This window comes from Saccopteryx leptura, chromosome 7, assembly GCF_036850995.1.
Source record: "Saccopteryx leptura isolate mSacLep1 chromosome 7, mSacLep1_pri_phased_curated, whole genome shotgun sequence".
Classification (NCBI taxonomy): domain Eukaryota; kingdom Metazoa; phylum Chordata; class Mammalia; order Chiroptera; family Emballonuridae; genus Saccopteryx; species Saccopteryx leptura.
This window is the reverse complement of record NC_089509.1, coordinates 119784986-119806268: the sequence shown is the minus strand read 5'-3', so window position 1 is coordinate 119806268 and position 21283 is coordinate 119784986. Positions and strand designations below refer to the sequence as shown.

Sequence of the window (21283 nt, the reverse complement as noted above, 5' to 3'; positions counted from 1 at the left end):
CCAGGTGTCCCGGGGCTGTTACCTGTCACTCTGCTGCTCTGCCCACAGCCCTGCGGGCCTCTGAGGCCACATGTTCTTGGATTTCTGGACCCTTCCATGTTTGATGTGGCCCCTGACTCCTCTCTTGGCATGCCCCCCCCCAGGCAGCGAGCTGTGGATTCTGCAATTTCCGTTTGACCCCAGCCCCATCCGAGGTGGTCTCTGACATGCACACGGCTTCTCAGCACATCTTTGTCACAGGCCTTCTGTGTGTCACGCGATAGGGAAACCGCGTGCTGCTGTCACTGGCCGGCAGGGGCTGACCGTGAGAAAGTTGAAGCAGTAAATGCCTAGTGTGGGTCAGTGATCCAGTATCAGGCTCTGGGGGGAACAGCGGGTGATGGAGTGGGGGGGTGCTGGCATCGGGGAGCTCAGGAACAGCCTCTGGGGAGACAGCGTGGAGAGAAGAGGGGCGCGAGCCCGTGGCGATGAGGGCCAGTGCCAGGAGGAGGAGCACGGGATGCCCACGGCCTCCTGCTAGCCGCGGCTCTGTGCCACGCTGGGGACTTCGTGTCCCCCGCCTGTGTCCCCTCTCTGTGCTGCGCTGGGGACTTCGTGTCCCCCGCCTGTGTCCCCTCTCTGTGCCGCGCTGGGGGGCTTCGTGTCCCCCGCCTGTGTCCCCTCTCTGTGCCGCGCTGGGGGGCTTCGTGTCCCCCGCCTGTGTCCCCTCTCTGTGCCGCGCTGGGGGGCTTCGTGTCCCCCGCCTGTGTCCCCTCTCTGTGCCGCGCTGGGGGGCTTCGTGTCCCCCGCCTGTGTCCCCTCTCTGTGCCGCGCTGGGGGACTTCGTGTCCCCCGCCTGTGTCCCCTCTCTGTGCCGCGCTGGGGGGCTTCGTGTCCCCCGCCTGTGTCCCCTCTCTGTGCCGCGCTGGGGGGCTTCGTGTCCCCCGCCTGTGTCCCCTCTCTGTGCCGCGCTGGGGGGCTTCGTGTCCCCCGCCTGTGTCCCCGCAGAGCCTCTCCTGTGCATGCCACTGAAAGCTGCAGGTTCCTGCTTTACTGAAGCCCAGGGCTCTTCCAGAGGCAGAGACTCGGCTTGCTGAGGAGATGCAGGCCAGGTGAGGTCGGCTCCCAGCCCCGCAGGCCAGCGCTGTCTCCGGCTCGGGCGCTGGGGTGTCTTGGAACTCGGGCAGAGCGGCCAGGGGCAGTCCTGACCAGATGCTCCAGCATGTGCCGTTCAACCTGTGGGGTCCGGTGGGGGGAGCTGGCCGCTGTCCACAGGGGAGCTGCTGTTTCAGTCCGGCTGAGTGTAACTGCTGGCCGCCTGGTGTCCCCAGCTCTGGCCTCGGGGCTGGGGTCTCCGGTCCCGTGCATCTCTCTGTGGCAGTTGTCTGTCCAGTCCTGCCCCCTCCTCCGTTGGTTAGCACTTCAGTTTTCCTCTGAGGAATGACCCCATTCCTGTTGGGTTCACTTTGTAGGGCTGCTGGTCAAGGTGTCCTGCTCTGGCCAAGAGGTGTGGCACCCACAGCCCAGCAGACGAGGCCGTGGGAGCAGGAGTCTGGGCCAGGCTTCCACAGGGCTGCCCACAGCTTCCGCCAGGACCCTCCTGGGCTTCCCTAGCCGCCCAGGCCCTCCTGGGAGGCCCGTGCTTGCCGGGATGCCTGTCACCGTGGCCCAGGCAGGTACCCCTTTGTTCTCACATGTCCCCTCCCGCACCCGAGTCCGTAGCTGCTTCTAGAAAGAAGGGTTCCCAGGCTGGGCGTCGAGGTCCGCCTCGGGAGCTGGCTCCTCGGCCTCTTAGTCCGTCCAGGTCCACTGTCTTCCGGGCTCTCCCGCCCCCGGCTCTCTGTGCCTTCCCCTCGGGGGCCGGGCACAGGCTGGCTCTGAGGGCCCTAACCAGAGACAGCAGGGGTGAGCAGCTCTGGGCCTCCGGGGAGCTCTGCTGCGGAGGGTGGACAGATGGAGCGGAGGGCTCATCTCCCCCCGGCCCTGCGGCTTGGAGGCCCCTCTGGAGTGGGGAGGCCGTGGCTCGGTGGCACTGTGACTTGGCCTGTCCAGAGCTGCCCCAGGCTCCTTGGACTGCCCAGACCCTGCCAGGGGCTTCTGTTCTCGTGCAGTGGGGGCCACAGTGCTCGGACAAGCCTCACTATGTAGAGCAGAGCTGGGTTCTGAATACATTGTAGCAGAGATGTTCACTTCTCACGAGTCTGGCAGAGCACCGCGGAGGGAGAGGAACCTGTGTGGTGACAGGGTCTCCCCGGGAGCGCCTTTCCCAGCGGTGCTGGCACACGGGGGAGAGGCGGGGGCATTGCAGGGTGTGTGCGGGGAGAGGCGGGGGGCATTGCAGGGTGTGTGCGGGGAGAGGCGGGGGGAGGCGGGGGCACACGGGGGGCATCGCAGGGTGTGTGCAGGGAGAGGCGGGGGAGGCGGGGGCACACGGGGGGCATCGCAGGGTGTGTGCGGGGAGAGGCGGGGGGCACACACCGGCACATGGGGGGCATTGCAGGGCGTGTGCGGGGAGAGGCGGGGGGCACACGCAGGGTGTGTGCGGGGAGAGGCGGGGGGCATTGCAGGGCATGTGCGGGAAGAGGCGGGGGGCACACGCAGGCACACGGGGGGCATTGCAGGGTGTGTGTGGGGAGAGGCAGTGAGAGGCGGGGGGCACACGCAGGCACACGGGGGGCATTGCAGGGTGTGTGCGGGGAGAGGCGGGGGGCACACGCAGGGTGTGGGCGGGGAGAGGTGGGGGGCATTGCAGGGTGTGTGCGGGGAGAGGCGGGGGGCACACGCAGGGTATGTGCGGGGAGAGGCGGGGAGAGGCGAGGGGCACACGCCAGCACACGGGGGGGGGGGCATCGCAGGGTGTGTGAGGGGAGAGGCGGGGGGCACACGCAGGGGGCTGGGGGTTGCTGAGCTGGGTGAGGAGTTCAGACCATTCGTTTGCTTTGTGTGTCGGAAATTCCCATGATACAAAAGCCTTTTATTTTTATAAAGCAAGAGAAATTTACATCAAAACTCTAAAAATTTAAATCGCAAATATCAACATGAACACATACATTTTTTTTCCATTTAAACAAAATTTGTATTTTTTACTCTTCCCCTACCTGAAAATAAACAAGAAGTTACAACCAGCCAGGATGTAGGGCCCCCACACTGAAATACAGATACTTACAGGGGACCCGAGTTCTATCACAGAGGCACCCCCCACGCTGAGGGGTACGGAGGGAGAGAGCTGAGCTGACCACCCAGGACAACCGTGTTCGAACCGTGGACTAGGGGGCCGGAGGCAAAGGGCGTGGACGGCCTTCTGCAGCCTGCCGGAGAATGTGTTTCCTGCGTGGGTGTGTCCAATCTGAAACTGCTCTAGACTAGAATCGAACAAAACAGTAAATATATTGGAGGTGATAAAAACACGGGTTTCTCACTGGTGGAGAAATAAGGTGAACAGCAGGAAAGAGGATGAAAACCAGAACCAGAGGTGTCCGTGTAGACTCAAGACTCTAAATGTGCGCGTTAGATGCGTGCGTCCTGCCTGCTGGGAGGGACAGATGTCGGGGACACCGGCAGGGAGGGGCGCAGCCAGCACCCAGACCTGGGTGTCTGAGCACAGTGCTCCAAAGGGGAGGGGCCAGGCTCCTGAGAGACACGGCGGATTCCAAGGCTGCCACAGGGACGTCTTGTAAAGACTAAAAGAAGCGGTGAGGGAGGAGGCTCGTGAGAAAACACAGGAGCCATCCGAAAGGGGCCCCCAGTGCCCCGAAGGAGCCCCCAGTGTCCCGAAGGAGCCCCCAGTGTCCAGAAAGAGCCCCCTGTGTCCCAAAGGAGCCCCCAGTGCCCAGAAAGAGCCCCCTGTGTCCCAAAGGAGCCCCCAGTGCCCAGAAAGAGCCCCCAGTGTCCAGAAAGAGTCCCCAATGTCCAGAAAGAGCCCCCTGTGTCCCAAAGGAGCCCCCAGTGCCCAGAAAGAGCCCCCAGTGCCCCGAAGGAGCCCCCAGTGTCCAGAAAGAGCTCCCAGTGCCCAGAAAGAGCCCCCAGTGCCCAGAAAGAGCCCCCAGTGTCCAGAAAGAGCCCCCAGTGTCCAGAAAGAGCCCCTAGTGTCCCGAAGGAGCCCCCAGTGTCCAGAAAGAGCCCCCAGTGCCCCGAAGGAGCCCCCAATGGCCAAAGCTTCAGTAACAAAATAAATAATGATAGTACTGGATTATAGCACACAGGGTGAAATGAGTGTCCGTGAGCCACACACACTGATATGAGTGAGTGATTAAATAGATGAGTGACAGCTCCCAGAAAGAAATAAGGGCGGTGTGATCCTCTGCAGTCCGGCCCTGGGCGGGCACCCAGGGCACTGACGTGAGGGGGCTCTCTCCCTAACTGAGCGACAGTCAACAGTCCTATGGGTCTGTACGCATCTGTTGATTACATCTGAATTGTCAGAAGTTATTGTGAACATGATTGGCATAAAGTTGTTTATAATCCGTTCTTGTCCATTTAATATCCATATGATCTATGTTAATTTCTCATTCTTGGTATTAACTTGTCTTCTTTTTTTTTTTTATTCAGTGAGAGGAGGGGAGGCAGACAGACTCCGGCCGCTTGTGCCTCACCCGGGATCCACCTGGCAAGCCCACTAGGGGGTGATGCTCTGTGCATCTGGGGCCCTTGTCTTAGTGCCTGAGGCAGAGCCCATGGAGCCATCCCCACCTGGGGCCACTTGCTCCAATCAAGCCATGGCTGCCAGAGGGGGAGAGAGAGAGAGAGAGAGAGGGATAGAGAAGGGGGAGGGGTGGAGAAGCAGATGGGCGCTTCTCCTGTGTGCCCTGACCAGGAATTGAACCTGGGACTTCCACACTGGGCCTACGCTCTGCCCTCAGCCAGCCTGCCGGGACCTTCCTCACTTTTTCTGATCAGTTTAGCTAGAGGTTTATCAATTTCATTGTCTCAAAGAATCTGCTTTTAGTTTCGTTGATTCTTTTTCTTTTCTATTTCATTGATTTCTTCTCTCTCTCTCTCTTTTTTTTTTTTACTTAATTTGAGTTTATTTTCTTTTTAGTTTCTTAAGGCAACACCTGAAGTCATTGACTTTTCAGACATCCTTTTCTAATGTGGGCTCTCAGGGCCATGGGTGTCCCTCTAGACAGGACATGGTGTGGTGACCCATGGATGTCCCTCTAGACAGGACACGGTGTGGTGACCCATGGGTGTCCCTCTAGACAGGACACGGTGTGGTGACCCATGGATGTCCCTCTAGACAGGACACGGTGTGGTGACCCATGGGTGTCCCTCTAGACAGGACACGGTGTGGTGACCCATGATGTCCCTCTAGACAGGACATGGTGTGGTGACCCATATATGTCCCTCTAGACAGGACACGGTGTGGTGACCCATGGGTGTCCCTCTAGACAGGACACGGTGTGGTGACCCATGGGTGTCCCTCTAGACAGGACACGGTGTGGTGACCCATGGGTGTCCCTCTAGACAGGACACGGTGTGGTGACCCATGGGTGTCCCTCTAGACAGGACACGGTGTGGTGACAGGTGGTGTTTTCATTTCCCTTCCTGTCATCATTTCACATTCTCTCTAATGTGTACTTGAGTCTCTTCTCTGCCCCATGAAATGTATTCGCTTCCAAGTATTTGGAGTTTTCCAGATACCTTTCTGTGCTGATTTCTAACTTAATTTCAGTTTAGTCAGAGAACATATTTGTGGGGCTCGACTTGAGTCCTTTAAAATTTATTGAGACTTGCTTTATGGCCCCAAAGTTGTCTGTCTTGGTAAATGTTCTATGTGCTTTTAAAAAGAATGTGAAGAATGTTCATTCTGTTGTTTATAGACTATTCTATAAATGTCTTTCTGGTTACATTGGGCAGTAGGGTTGTCAATCTTTTCTGTTTTTACTAATTTTCTGTTTACTTGTTTTAATGATGATTAAGAACAGGGTGTTGAAATTTCCAACTCTAACTGCAGATTTGTCCATTTCTCCTTACACTTTCATTAATGTTTTTCTTCACGTAGGAAGCTCTGTCACGGGGGGCACGAATGTGTAGTGTTGTTCTGTCCTCTGGATGAACTGACTCCCATAGCATCATGAGATGGCTTTCTTTACCCCTGGTGACATCCTTCCCTTAACACCTCCTTTTTCTGATGTGAGTATAGCTGTTACAGCTTTCTTTTGATTAGTCTTTGCATGACATCTCTTTTCCATTTTCTGCTTTTAATGTATTTGTATCTTCATACTTAAAATGGGATCCTTGGAGGCAGCACCCTGACTGGGCTCATGAACCTGGGGAGACCTATTTCACCATCTGCAGGGCGTGCCCTCCGAGTCGTGTGCAGTCCTGCCTCCCACGATTCCTCTGGGAACTCGGGCAAAGTGGGTCTTGTTCCTTCCCCCCAAGCTCAGCACCTCTGCCCGTTAGCTGGGGTGGGAGCCGCTGTTTGACATGGGGATTGATGGAGTTGAGTTGAAAGCCACCATCTTTCTATTTGCTTCCTACTTGTCCCTTTTCATGTTCTTTCTCCTTTTTCTGCCTTCGTCTGGGTTAGTTTTTTGACTGTTATTTTTTTATTGATATGTGAACGAGAACTGAAGTGGGAGCTGTAGGGTCAGTAGCTTCTGTCCCCAGGTCCTCACAGCATGCTGCCTGGTGACCTCACGCCACCCTCCACATGCAGCGTGCGGACACAGGACAGCGTGCTTCCACTGAGTCTTAACACCCTGTTCTTCATAATTGTTAGACATGGTATAAACTTCCTAATAATCCCTTCTGCTTTAAACAGTTCTCGTTTAGAGAACTTCAGTGTAAGAGACGACTTCTGTTCACTTGTATGGGCCCCGGGCCCCAGGCTCTTAGCCTCTCAGTGCAGGAGCTGCGTTACCTGCATGGGCCCCGGGCCCCAGGCTCTTAGCCTCTCAGTGCAGGAGCTGCGTTACCTGCATGGGCCCCGGACCCCCGGCTCTTAGCCTCTCAGTGCAGGAGCTGCGTCACCTGCATGGGCCCCGTGCCCCCGGCTCTTAGCCTCTCAGTGCAGGAGCTGCGTTACCTGCATGGGCCCCGGACCCCAGGCTCTTAGCCTCTCAGTGCAGGAGCTGCGTCACCTGCATGGGCCCCGGACCCCAGGCTCTTAGCCTCTCAGTGCAGGAGCTGCGTTACCTGCATGGGCCCCGGACCCCAGGCTCTTAGCCTCTCAGTGCAGGAGCTGCGTTACCTGCATGGGCCCCGTGCCCCAGGCTCTTAGCCTCTCAGTGCAGGAGCTGCGTTACCTGCATGGGCCCCGGACCCCAGGCTCTTAGCCTCTCAGTGCAGGAGCTGCGTTACCTGCATGGGCCCCGGACCCCAGGCTCTTAGCCTCTCAGTGCAGGAGCTGCGTCACCTGCATGGGCCCCGGGCCCCAGGCTCTTAGCCTCTCAGTGCAGGAGCTGCGTTACCTGCATGGGCCCCGGACCCCCGGCTCTTAGCCTCTCAGTGCAGGAGCTGCGTCACCTGCATGGGCCCCGTGCCCCCGGCTCTTAGCCTCTCAGTGCAGGAGCTGCGTTACCTGCATGGGCCCCGGACCCCAGGCTCTTAGCCTCTCAGTGCAGGAGCTGCGTCACCTGCATGGGCCCCGTGCCCCTGGCTCTTAGCCTCTCAGTGCAGGAGCTGCGTTACCTGCATGGGCCCCGTGCCCCCGGCTCTTAGCCTCTCAGTGCAGGAGCTGCATTACCTGCATGGGCCCCGTGCCCCCGGCTCTTAGCCTCTCAGTGCAGGAGCTGCGTTACCTGCGTGGGCCCCGGGCCCCAGGCTCTTAGGCCCTCTGCAGGAGCTGTGTTTCCGTCTGGTGTTGCTTCCCTCCTGCCTGAGGGGCTCTGTGATAGAATTTCCATTTGGATGTGCTGGTGATGAGTATTTTCAGTGTTTGCACACCTGAGAACACCTGATTTCTGCTTCACCTTCAGTGAAAGCAAACTGCGAGTCAGCCTCCAGAGCCGGGCCCTGAGAAGGCTCCCTCCAGCACTGCAGCGGCCGCTGGGGCAGGAGAGGTGTGCCTGGCGTTTGAGCAAAGCCCAGCTCTGGGCTAGAGCTGTTGTTCTGTGAGGGTGGATAAACAGGAAGAACGACCACGTGGGCCTCAGAAAGGTGTCCCAGGACACGGGGAGGGGGACCCGTCCTGAAGTGCAGACGAGCTGACCTCTGAAAACGATTTACGGTGGAAATCAGAAAACACGTTTCAGAAGACTGGCTGGTGGAAGATGCGTCTCCACAACAGGAGCAGGAGGTCAAGAAGGGTGACCTGGCGGCGGGGACACGGGAATGTGGGTGGGCTGTAGAGGGACATGATCAGAAACAAATGGTCACTGTAAAGTCTGTAGTAGAAGCCATAGGAATGAGGCCGAGGTTGTGGGAAATGGCAGTGACGTGGGAAACATGCTGGAGAAGACGCCCGGGCAGGAGAGCTCACGGCAGACATGCCCGTGGTGACAGAGCGTGAGCGGCCAGACCTGCAGGGTCCCCGCAGGAGCTGCAGTGCGGTCACCAGGGAGTCGTCCGGATGGCACTCGAGCACTTCCTGGGCAGAAAGGCCTGTGTGTATCGGAAGGTCCGTGTCTGGAACAAAGTAATGAAAGGAGCCTCTCACCATGCACTTTCTGAGAACAGTTTTGAATTTCAAGACTAAAAGAAAACATTTTCACACAGAATAGAGTAACAGTAACAATAGCAGCTCCATCCTAATCCAGCCTTCAGAGGCTCCCTGGGAAGGAAACACTGTTTGGCTGATGGAGTTTTCTGCAGAGCAGAGGGTGGTGCCGTGTCTGTGAGCTAAGACTTTTATACCCAGCCAAGGTGTGACGTCTGTGTGAAGGGGACAGAGTCATCTGAGGCTTGCAAGGGTGCACAAAACATACCGTCTACTTTTCCTTCAAGACTGCTGCTCCTTCTGACCAAGAAATTCAGAACCTGGGGTAAATATGGCACCATGTTTCACAGGGAAACAACTAGTTACAGAACCATACTCGAGAAGGTATTAACCACAGAGTTACAGATCATGTGTACCTGGAAACCACCTAAATAGCCAACCTTTGGGGAATGATCCCTTCCACAGTGTGTTGGCGAGGGTCCTTTGGTTGTTAAGGAATCAGGAAAAAATATCCTTGAGTAATTAAATCAAGAGCAGGAATTGGTCACATCAGCAAAGGAAGAGGTAACAGAGAGGGCTTTGATGGGCCTTACGCTAGGGTAGGGTTTATAGGAGAATTTTCATAATTACCGTATTTCTGTATTCTGATTATAACAGCGATGCACGCTCATCACAAAGTTTAAGACGTCTCCTGCGAGGCCACCGCGCGGAGTGCGTGCTTGGGGTGGGCATCTGGATGTGTCCAGTGGCTGACCTGTGGGTGGGTCTGGGCCTGGGCACCAGGTTTGAGGACCAGGCCCCAGGCACGTGCCACCCCCTGAAGTGTGGGGGCAGCTCTGTCAGAGGACCTTCCTCTGGGTGTGGGCAGGAGTGTTAGTGAAGGTGGAGGGCTGGCGTGAAGTCAGCGCAGAGTGGGCGCCGTGGCCAGGGGCTGGCCGTCTGGGCGGAAGGCGAGGGAAAGAGTGTCAGGATATTACAGGATGTCTGCCTCTGGGTGATGGCGTCACAAGCGACTTTTTAAATGTTTCCTGTGACGACTGCACATCACTTATAATGAGAAAGTGGAAGGCAGCAGAGGAAATGGTGATTATGTAGTTAGAGCACCAGGACGATTTCAGTGAGGGAAGCTGGATGCAGGGGCACTCCCACCCTCAGGGGGTCCCTAGGTAGGACCTGGGGCAGGGGATGTGGGCTGGGCGGGGTGTGCCCATAGAAAAACGGCGGTGGGTGTGGCCGGAGGGATTCCCTGTAACGTTCTCCGTGGGCGGTGCCAGGCCGAGGAAGCTGGTCCACAGTCGCTCTTACATGCGGTCACGCGTGTCCCCCCCCCCCCCCAGTGCTTCCTGTCTGCAGAAACGCCCAGGTGGGCCTCGACCATCAGTGGTGAGGTCAGTGAAAACTCGGCCTGGGTTTCCTGGTTTGCCCGCTGACGGGCCTGTCTTCTCTCTCATCACGTAGGGCCTCCCCTGAGCCGGCGGACACCTGCCTCGGACCACCTGGCGTCGCCCGTTGCCGGACTTGGATGTGTCAGCGGACCCTGGAGCTCTGTGGAGCGCTGTTTCCGTGGACGTTCTGAGCCGCTGAGCCACAGAGAGGAGCCGACGTGCTAGCGATGAGCTCCCAAAGCCACCCAGGTAAGCGGACGGCGGGCAGTGCAGGGCTGCAGCTGGTCGCTGGGCAGTAGACGGTCCTCCTGGCCGTGGCCCCGGGGGTCTGCGGCAGCGCCCAGGGCAGAGCAGACTGCCCTCGTCTCAGGACACACACTGATAAAGCCCGCAGGGCGCCCGGGTCCAGGGTGATTGGCGCACTGACTTGAGTGGCAGACGTGGGTCTTTGGTGCCAGGAGACAAGAATGGTACATAGTGGGGTGATGTTTGAAGGTCAGTCTGTGATTTGGAGAGTTAATCCCGTACCCTCTTTGTTTCTGGGGGTCTCGGGAGGTTGGGGGTCTGGGACAGCCCTGGGCTGGGCCTGAGAAGAAGCCCACGGTGCAGCGTGGGGACCCTCCCGCTGCCGGACCACTTCTGTGGGGCTCTGCACTGAGCATTCCCGGGCCTCGGTCGTCACAGCGCCTGAGGGAGGACGTGCCTTGCCTGGGTCACAGCCAGCGAGGGGCTGACAGGGGTCGGAGCTCCATTTGTATGCTGTCAGCTGCAGGAGTGTGAGGGGCACACGCCTTCAGACAGAGCCCCAGTGCGCCCCTGGGGAAAGCCCGGAGCCCTGCCTGCTCCCCTGCGTGCCGCCGGCTTTGGGGTCCGTCCTCTGTCCGTGTGGGAGGAGCGGCTGTGGCCGCCTGGGCGGAGCTGGCTGTCCTTCAGGCACCCGGTCGCTGTTGGTGTGGCTGTGGAGTCCGCCTCTCCTGTGGGGTTGCCGGAACCTTCACGCAGCGTCCTTCGTCCCGATGGGCTTGCCTGACGCTCCCGCGGTGATTGTTAGCTGTGAAGACGTTATTGATGTGAATTGCTCACGCAATGATTGATTGATGTGTAAAAAATGAAATGTCTGGTTGGAAGCGTGTCAAGCAGACCCTGAGAGGGGCGGTCGTCCCTCCACCGAGGAGCCGCGCCCACTTCCTGTGTCTCAGCCCAGGAGTCCACCTGTAGTCAGCCCATAGGCGGGCTTCCGCTTTACTGTATTTTTTCCATTTATTTGAAAGAGAGGGAGAGAGAAAGAGGAAGAAAGGGAGGGAGAGAGAGACAGGAGAAGAGAGAGAGCAGCACTGCAGCGCTGGTGGCCGAGGCCAGCAGGGTCTGGTGGTGGCAGTGGCAGCTGAGTGACTCGGGAACCTCCCCTCGCAGCCACGTGCGAGCGATCTGGGAGAATCGCCCCTGAGGCAAAGCACCGTAGCTTTTCATAGAGACACACACGCTCTCTGCCACGTGCTCATGCACTGGTTGTGCAAAGTGCTTGCACCCGGGAAACCAGCGAGCAAGCCTGACTCAGCTATTTTCTGCACAAGCACCGATGCGTCATCCCGCTTAGCTAGCTGATCACTGAGTCGTGGGCTCGTTGGTTGCCTCTCACGCATGCCCTGAGCAGGGGTCCAACCTGAGACCTCAGTGCACTGGGTCGATACTTGACCTACTGAACCATCCAGCCAGGGCTCTGAGCATCATTTGATGTGTGTAAGTCTAACATACTCTCCGTAGCTTGTAGATGGGTATTTGTGTGTACCCAGCACCATTATAGCAGCTTTGAGCTGGCATCAGACAATCACTATACATGTAGATTGTACATATGTATCTATCAATAGCTGCCTGCGTTGGATCAATTCCAAGAAGCAGAATCTCTTGGTCGGTGGACAGGGTGGCTGTGTGCGTTTAAAATGATTAGGCCTGACCAGGCAGTGACGCAGTGGATAGAGCATCAGACTGGGATGCTGAGGACCCAGGTTCAAGACCCCAAGGTCGCCAGCTTGAGCGTGGGCTCATCTGGCTTGAGCAAAAAAAAAGCTCACCAGCTTGGACCCAAGGTTGCTGGCTTGAGCAATGGGTTACTCGGTCTGCTGAAGGACTGTGGTCAAGGCACATATGAGAGAGCAATCAATGAACAACTAAGGTGTCTCAATGTGCAATGAAAAACTAATGATTGATGCTTCTCATCTCTCTCCGTTCCTGTCTGTCTGTCCCTATCTATGTCTCTCTCTGACTCTCTGTTCCTGTAAACAAAATAAAAATAAATAAATAAAATGATTAGTTTGACCTGACAGTGGATAGAGCGTCAGACTGAGATGCGGAGGACCCAGGTTTGAGACCCTGAGGTTGCCAGCTTGAGCACAAGGTCGCTGACATGAGCGAGGGGTCTCTCATTCTGCTGTATCCCTCCAGTCAAGGCACATATGAGAAAGCAATCAATGGAAAAGTAATCAATAAACAACTAAGATGCCGCACAAAGAACTGATGCTTCTCATCTCTCTCCCTTCCTGTCTGTCTGTCCCTATCTGTCCTCTCGCTAACTCTCTCTGTCTCTGTCTCAAAAAAAAAGATTGTTTGTTCTGAAATTGCTCTAGAAACGTTTGGTCACCTTATCTCTTGCTAGCTTAGGTCTCGAAATAAAATACAATGTATTTCTCTTTGTTGACTGTTTTCCTTGCCCAGAAGTTTATTGTGTCTCCTGAAAGCATTTGTGCCCTTGGTTTCTCTGGGCTGACCAGTATCTCCCCGTCTACTTATCGGAACCTTCCAAACCTCTCTGAGGCTCGTCTCAGTGAGGAGCTGGGAGCTGGGTTTGCTTTCTCCTGCCCTGACGGTCCTTGCCTTTACGTGCGAATTTGCCCATTGCTGCTGTCCTGTCTGAGTGTGAGGGGTGGCCATCGGCTGACCCCTGCAGGCTCTGTCTGTCCCCGTGGGCTGGAGGGGCTGCAGCCCATGAGGGTGGGGCGGCCGCAGAGGCCTGAGCCTCTTCCTTCTCTGTCTGCGGTGGTGGTGGCCTGGGGCCTGAGCTCGCTGGGCACTCCTGCCGGCTCTGGTGTACAGGTGTCCTCCCTGAGTAGCTCTCTGGCTGCAGCCAGGGGCTCCAAACAGTGCTGGCCCTGCTGCTGAGGGGCTGGGCGGGGCCGTGGGCGGGGCCGTGGGCGGGGCCGTGGGCGGGGCCGTGCTGTCCCGTCCAGGTGGTGGGCCAGTCACTAGTGCTGGTCTTCCTGTCACTTTGACCCCATCAGATTTCTCTTTTCTAGGAAATTCCTCCAAGTGTTTCGTCAGTTGTTGCTATTTCCCTCTATCTAGCATTGCTATATATCCTCTTATATTTTTAATTGTATTTAGTAACTGTAGTGGATGGGGGCGCAGACATAATAGTCATTTATTCAGTTTGCTACTTTAAACGGGAGGTTTCTGATGTCTCTTCTTTAGCCCAAGGAGCCCTGTCCCGTCTGCTTCAGCCTCCCTGGCCACTCACCGTGCCACGCCACCCCTGCTGTCCCCGCCCCTCTCGCCCGAGGTGGTTCACCTTTGCCCTGACGATAGAAGGACCTTTTTATTTGCAGCGGGTGATTTTCTGGGTCCTGTTTTCCTTCCAGACTCCCTCTGGTGGGCGAGGCCCGCACGGGTTTATTGCTGTTCTTCATGAACGCGGCCAGAGCGGCCCCGGGCTCTGACGCAGAACTGCTCGCTGCTGGCCTTTTATTGCCCTGAATCAGTGTTTGTCCCGGTGCGAGCTGCCCGCGGAGGGGCCTGGCCGGGGCGGGGGCCTGGAACGAGTCCCCTCAAGGAACTGGCTTCACAGGGAGCTTGGGGAGAGGTTCTGAGATAGTGAGCTTCGTGCAGAGCTCCGTGCTCCAACCCTTCTCCTGGTGGGGTGTCCTGAAGCTGGCCAGGCTGCTGCTGCAGGACACAGGGCCCCTGCCTGGACGGGGCGTCCCCGCAGGAGGGGGAGGGACAGGGAACCCTGTGCGGCCTGCCTGCAGGACAAGTGAAGGCTCCCTTCCCCCCCCACAGCATCCTGTGTCAGGCTGTGAACAGGCCTCTAGGACGTGGGTGACTTGGCTGGCTTACAGGAGAACCAGATACAGTCACTGGGCCACCCCTCCAGCACCGCCCCGGCCCCACCCTGTCCCCACCCCGCAGCTGACCTGCTTTGACCCTTTTCTGCCTGGGAAACAATGTCAGTCTCCGGGCCTGTAGGAGGCTGGCGTTGGAGGGCCTGTGTGTGGTCCTGCAGACCGGAGTCTTGGTAGGAAGCTGGTTGGGCAGGATGGAGTCAGGGAACTCAGTGTCCTTTCTCCCCGTGCACCTCGGAAAGAGGTGTGTACAGTGTCAGAAGCAGCATAACTATTTTGAGGGAAACTTGTATGTTTAAGATAAGTGTTTTAATTTGGACCATTCTCTGATTTCTTAATATTCTGTTGCGTTTGAAATACCCCATTTGTACAAAAGCAGCTAAAAAGTCTGTGTCAACAATGGGTCAGCTGAGTGTTGACATGGTTTGTTTCTTCAGACCCCTGCCAGGTTTCCATCCTGGAGGTCTCCCCGGAGGAGGCTCCGTTCTCTGCGGGCCTGAGCTGGGCCGCCTTTCTCAGTGTGGAGCTCCTGTCTTCCTTTGCTTGGTCTCCAGTTTGTTGGTTGCAACCAGTTTGGACGCGAAGGTTATTATGTTTTAAGATAGAAGTTATCTCAGAAACAAACATTTTTATGTCATTTAAATCGTGCTTTGCAATGAGAGTATGTTTCAGGAATACTGCAAAGTTTTAAGGACTTTTAAGAGAGAAAATGAATTTTGAGGACCCACATTTAACACAGAGAAGACATTGATTCCAAGCTGCTGGCGACAGGTGGGTTCTGGACTCTGAGTGAGGCCCAGGTTGCAAGTGATGACTGACCGGAGCTCTGGGGAGCCTGGAGCTGGCTGGGCATCACGTGGCCGCCTGTAGGAGTGCCGAGTGGGGCGGGCTCAGGCCAGGGGACTGGCCCGGAATATGGAGCAGAGGTGCGCTTCCAGACCCTTCTGTGAAGTCAGCAGAGCATCCACAGTGGCTGGCGGAGCTAGGGGAGCTCCTGGCAGGACCCAGGGTGAGCGTGAGGACATGGGGAGGGGAGGTCAGTCGCTGACACTGGGCCCCCCACTGCGCTGCGCAGACTGGGTGAGTGCTGTGAGTCTCTGTGCTTCTTCCTGTGCCCCTCCCCTCCCCTTAAGGAGGGTTCAGAAATGCGCCAGCCCCTCCCCTTCCTTTCTCTCCCCCTCTCTCCTCTCCCCTCCCCCCTCCCTGTGCCCTCCAGGCCACCTCACACCCAGGGTCACTCCCGCATCCTCCCTGCCATCATCTTCTGGGAGCTTAATCAGTCACGGTTTGTTCTGGAAGCCATGGAGCCATAACGACTTCTTTTTCAGCCGACTTCTCTTTCTAATCCTCACATTGTGTTTTGTCTTTAAAAATCACGACTCCTCAGTCGTTATGAAGTGCTCCGAAAATGCGCTGTCAATGGAGCATTGATGGTTTGTTTCGGCAATTCTCTGAAAATTCTTATACAGTTTGTGGAACATTTGCATTTATGTCCTTTTTTCAAAGCCACCATTGTAGAAATGCAAATTTCCGAGTTCTGAGATGCTGAATGTTGGATGATTAACGACATTGAGATTTAAGAATGAGTCCCTGCCCGCATTGACACACACAGCCAGCACCAGGAGCATCGCGTGCGGCTTGGGGCTGGGACCCCTGAGCTGTAACTGCGGAGCCTGGTGGGGGTGGGGGGCAGGTCGATGAGGACAAGCATGCAGGTGTGCAGCCACCTCCCGACAGCTCCGGAGTGCTGGCCTGGAGATCTGGTTCTGTCTAACTGTAGGTGCTTGGAACTTGTATGGTGACACCCGCATTGGTGACTGGCTCGCTGCATGTCCGAGCTGCCCCCTTCGGGCGGGAGCGAGCAGAGGCTCTGCTCTGAGCCGTGCTCGGCAGTGGCCTCATTTGTTCTGCATGATTCCCGTGCACAGAGCTCAAATACCGTTACTCCTGCTTCATGGATACATAAGTCAGCATGTACTGCCGTCCGGCGCTGAGCCACAGGCTGACCTGTGCTGGAGGGACATGAGCCCCTCTGCTGGCAGACGCAGGGTGCACTGGTCACTAAAGGGTCCATCTGCCGCCGGCATGGAGCTCCCAGGCCAGGCAGAGGCACCAGAGCCCTGGCACACACAGTGTGGCTCCTGTGGAGAGAGGGGCGGGGGGCGGGGCGTCTGAGCTGAGTCCAGGTGGGGGTTAGGGGGCTGGCCCAGGGCCCTGGAGGGTGGGCCTTGGTGTGGCGCAGGAAGGGAATTGGGGATGGAGGGTGGGTGTCCGGGGACAGGTGTCTGGAGCAGTGAGGGCCGCTGCCACCTCAGTGGGTGTGGCCCCGTGACCCTGTGGGTGTGGCGAAGGGGCTGTGGGCCTTGCGTCCCCTGGCCCCCACACTCCCCCTCTGTTGGGACGCAGGGTGTGTGTTCCCGTGGTGCCGATGAGCGTGGTTTTGCTGCTGAGCGTTGTGGCCTTTGTATTGCCTGCGGCGTGTCCTGAGGGAATGCTGGACTCGGCCTGACCTCCTGGCAGACCTTCGAGAGCGGATGGAAGGGCTCCGGGCTGACCGGCACGCCGGGTCGCTCTGGAGATCTGGAGAAACCTCGTCTTACTTCTGCGTGAGGGCCTTTCACTCGCCTGTTTCATGAGAACACGATAAAAAAAAGACATTTTTAGGGAATTCTAATGACTAGAAAAAATCAAATGAGGCAGATAACTAAACTTTTTAGAATTGTGTCTGACTTTGCATTTTTAAATGGGTTCGTGCTCAGCCACTTCACCCGTCCGTGAGCTGGTGGGAACATTGGCCTTCAAGAAGGGGTGGCAGGCAGCATGTGAGGAGAAGAAACCTTACCCTGTGCTCTTCCTGTGTGCCTTCTGCCCAGCACAGAAATGAGTCAGCTCTGCCTCAAGCTGGGGCACCAGCAGTGGGCGCCGGGCCCGCGGGGGACCCCGGAACACCATCGGTTGTGGCTCAGCGGCCGCTGTCAGGGTTAGGAGCCCAATCCCAGCCCCCGGGGGCCTCCTTCCTGCTGGACTTCAGGCCCATGCCACCCTCAGCCTTGTCGCCCCCCCTCCTCCACTGCCCAGTGTCCTCACCGCTGCCACGTGAATGCCCCGATCCTCACTGGAAACTGGAACATTCCCTGTTGAAAGGCAACATCAGAACTTGGGGGATTTTTACATGAAAAATGATGTTCAACATCACAACCATTTTCTAGCTCTTACTAATACTGCATACTTCTTGAAAGTTGTACTGAGGCTTATTTAAAAGTGATACGTATTTTTAAAATAGAATAACAGCGGTCTCCTGTTTATTTGAAATAGCATTTGTAAAGAATGGTGTAAAGTGAGTTGAAGCTTCCTGATGTTAATTAATTAGTTAGTCTGGGGTCACTAACCAGGGGGACTGGCTCCCTGCACACAAGGCAGGACATTCTCCTGAGGGTCAGGTGAGCTCTCCGCCTTCCTTCACTGCCCGTGCGAGAGCTGTGGGCACGCAGGGTCTCCGGGGCCTTTCCTGGGGCAGCGTGTGTGACTAGCGCCCATGGCTTGTTCCTCACATGCTCACCTCCAGCCATTTCTAGCGGGCGGCTTCTCCTGAGCCCTCGGGGCGCCTGATGCTGTAAGAGCTGAGGCTCCTTCTTGTCCTGACCCACTTGCATTCATAGCTAAGTTTGCTCCTGTTAAATTAGCCTGACTTTTCCGAGGACTCCCTCTGTAGAACGTGGCTGCCCTTGTGAGCGGGCTCTCGCTGACGTGTTGCCGCGGGAGGACTGGGCAGTGCTGCTGGAGTTAGGGAGACCGCCCCGGGGTGAGCACCGAGAGCCCCTGCTACCACGTGGGGGCAGGGAGGGTGCGCCTGGGGGGAGGGCCTCACGTGCTGCCGCCCCCAGTGATCGGAGGCTCCTCCTTTCTCGGCCACGTTCATCTCACCCGACCTGGGCAAGGGGCCCGGTCACGGCCGACATCACGCACACCGCGTGCGGTTCTCTGTGCTGGGAGGCAAGCAGCCAGCGCTGTCCCGGCCCAGGGTCCGCAGGCTCGGGCCGGGGTGTGAGAGCGCAGGCACTGCCCGTGGGTCTTGTTGGCCCGGGGCCTCCTCTGCGTTAGCCCCTGGCGAGGACCAGGGACGCAGCGGGAAGAAGCCACCCGAGGTTTTCTCCCCAGGCAGGTGCTGGTGGGAAAGGTTTGCAGGGGTTGAGAAGATGGCGGGGACGCTGGATCCAGAGGCAGAGAGCCTCCTCGGAGGTCCAGTCATCTCTCTGCTCTTCCCTCCTCTGACCCGGTTCCTTCTGGGACCCCGCCCGTTGTAGCGCTCTGTAAACAAGTGTCTTGTGGGGGTGTGGGAGGGAGGGGGCTGTGTCCTCTCAGGTGAGGGGCACAGGTCAGCCTGTCTGTGGCCAGCTGGGCACAGTCGTAGTTCCAGCAGGGCTGGGGTGTCCTGCAGGTGGGGGAGCAGCAGCACCTGGCAGGTGACAAGTGACTGCTGGGAACTAGGAGCCACGTGCCCCGGACAATGCGGCCACCGTCCCAGCTCGGGGGCACGGGGGCACTTCCCACTCTGCCCGCTCGTGGCCGCTCCCCAGCTGTCCGGGTTCATCTCCAGGCACCCTGCCCCCTGGCCCACACCTCTGTCCAGGGTGAAGCTCTGTCCTGGCGGCCCTGGCCTGGATGTAGATGTGACTTTCTTGGTTCTGGGCTGGGCCTTCCTTGAGCGCTGAGTGGAGCCATAGGACTTGATGCGTGAGAACGGGGGGGAGGGGGACGTTTCTTGTGTGTGGGGGTGTCCTTTCGACGTTACATGGGTCCTGTGAAGAGTGGGTTTGGTGGACTGGTTCACATGGATGTGGCCTCAACAGTAGAGTTCCTAAGGAGATGGTGTTTAGTTTTTGTTTTTGTTTTAAATATGTAGATGCCTTTCCCAGCAGTTTTGGGGACTCTGGGCCGTGCTCTGACGGGTGGAGCCTGCCATGCTGAGCTCCAGCATCAGTATCCCTCTTACGAGAAGAAAAGAACAATTTAGGTCTGTCCAGAGTTGCTTAAATTGCTCGAGAGGATGTTGTTTCAGTGTTTCTCAACAATTTCCAGTTCTGAAATATTTGGGCTTCACCTGGAGATGCATAGGGGCAGGGCCGGGTGAGTCACTGGGCAGAGGCAGCCCTGTGTCAGTGTCTCTGTGTGTGACCCTGCCATCTCTGCATGAGGAGTGTCAGTGTCTCTGTGTGTGACCCTGCCATCTCTGCGGGAGGAGTGTCAGTGTCTCTGTGACCCTGCCATCTCTGCGGGAGGAGTGTCAGTGTCTCTGTGTGTGACCCTGCCATCTCTGCGGGAGGAGTGTCAGTGTCTCTGTGTGTGACCCTGCCATCTCTGCGGGAGGAGTGTCAGTGTCTCTGTGTGTGACCCTGCCATCTCTGTGGGAGGAGTGTATCTGTGTGTGACCCTGCCATCTCTGTGGGAGGAGTGTCAGTGTCTCTGTGACCCTGCCATCTCTGCGGGAGGAGTGTCAGTGTCTCTGTGTGTGACCCTGCCATCTCTGCGGGAGGAGTGTCAGTGTCTCTGTGTGTGACCCTGCCATCTCTGCGGGAGGAGTGTCAGTGTCTCTGTGTGTGACCCTGCCATCTCTGCGGGAGGAGTGTCAGTGTCTCTGTGTGTGACCCTGCCATCTCTGCGGGAGGAGTGTCAGTGTCTCTGTGTGTGACCCTGCCATCTCTGCGGGAGGAGTGTCAGTGTCTCTGTGTGTGACCCTGCCATCTCTGCGGGAGGAGTGTCAGTGTCTCTGTGACCCTGCCATCTCTGCGGGAGGAGTGACAGTGTCTCTGTGACCCTGCCATCTCTGTGGGAGGAGTGTCAGTGTCTCTGTGTGTGACCCTGCCATCTCTGTGGGAGGAGTGTCAGTGTCTCTGTGTGTGACCCTGCCATCTCTGTGGGAGGAGTGTCAGTGTCTCTGTGTGTGACCCTGCCATCTCTGCGGGAGGAGTGTCAGTGTCTCTGTGACCCTGCCATCTCTGCGGGAGGAGTGTCAGTGTCTTTGTGTGTGACCCTGCCATCTCTGCGGGAGGAGTGTCAGTGTCTCTGTGTGTGACCCTGCCATCTCTGCGGGAGGAGTGTCAGTGTCTCTGTGTGTGACCCTGCCATCTCTGCGGGAGGAGTGTCAGTGTCTCTGTGTGTGACCCTGCCATCTCTGCGGGAGGAGTGTCAGTGTCTCTGTGACCCTGCCATCTCTGCGGGAGGAGTGTCAGTGTCTCTGTGACCCTGCCATCTCTGCGGGAGGAGTGTCAGTGTCTCTGTGACCCTGCCATCTCTGCGGGAGGAGTGTCAGTGTCTCTGTGTGTGACCCTGCCATCTCTGCGGGAGGAGTGTCAGTGTCTCTGTGTGTGACCCTGCCATCTCTGCGGGAGGAGTGTCGGTGTCTCTGTGTGTGACCCTGCCATCTCTGCGGGAGGAGTGTCGGTGTCTCTGTGTGTGACCCTGCCATCTCTGCGGGAGGAGTGTCGGTGTCTCTGTGTGTGACCCTGCCATCTCTGCGGGAGGAGTGTCAGTGTCTCTGTGTGTGACCCTGCCATCTCTGCGGGAGGAGTGTCGGTGTCTCTGTGACCCTGCCATCTCTGCGGGAGGAGTGTCAGTGTCTCTGTGACCCTGCCATCTCTGCGGGAGGAGTGTCAGTGTCTCTGTGTGTGACCCTGCCATCTCTGTGGGAGGAGTGTCAGTGTCTCTGTGACCCTGCCATCTCTGCGGGAGGAGTGTCAGTGTCTCTGTGACCCTGCCATCTCTGCGGGAGGAGTGTCATTGTCTCTGTGTGTGACCCTGCCATCTCTGCAGGAGGAGTGTCAGTGTCTCTGTGACCCTGCCATCTCTGCAGGAGGAGTGTCAGTGTCTCTGTGACCCTGCCATCTCTGCGGGAGGAGTGTCAGTGTCTCTGTGTGTGACCCTGCCATCTCTGCGGGAGGAGTGTCGGTGTCTCTGTGTGTGACCCTGCCATCTCTGCGGGAGGAGTGTCAGTGTCTCTGTGTGTGACCCTGCCATCTCTGTGGGAGGAGTGTCGGTGTCTCTGTGACCCTGCCATCTCTGCGGGAGGAGTGTCAGTGTCTCTGTGTGTGACCCTGCCATCTCTGTGGGAGGAGTGTCAGTGTCTCTGTGTGTGACCCTGCCATCTCTGCGGGAGGAGTGTCAGTGTCTCTGTCTGTGACCCTGCCATCTCTGCGGGAGGAGTGTCA

At 57.5% G+C, this 21283-nt stretch overlaps 1 protein-coding gene across 6 annotated transcripts in view; it reads left to right on the top strand.

The window, feature by feature from the left end:
- Positions 1 to 21283, top strand: part of HDAC4 (histone deacetylase 4) — a 272909-nt gene that overhangs the window by 31757 nt on the left and 219869 nt on the right. For all 6 annotated transcript variants that reach the window (XM_066346634.1, XM_066346638.1, XM_066346636.1 and 3 more), the window contains exon 2: positions 10040 to 10215. In XM_066346634.1, coding sequence (XP_066202731.1) covers positions 10194 to 10215 — 22 coding nt within the window. In that variant the 5' untranslated portion in view covers positions 10040 to 10193. The remainder of the gene's footprint in view (positions 1 to 10039; positions 10216 to 21283) is intronic.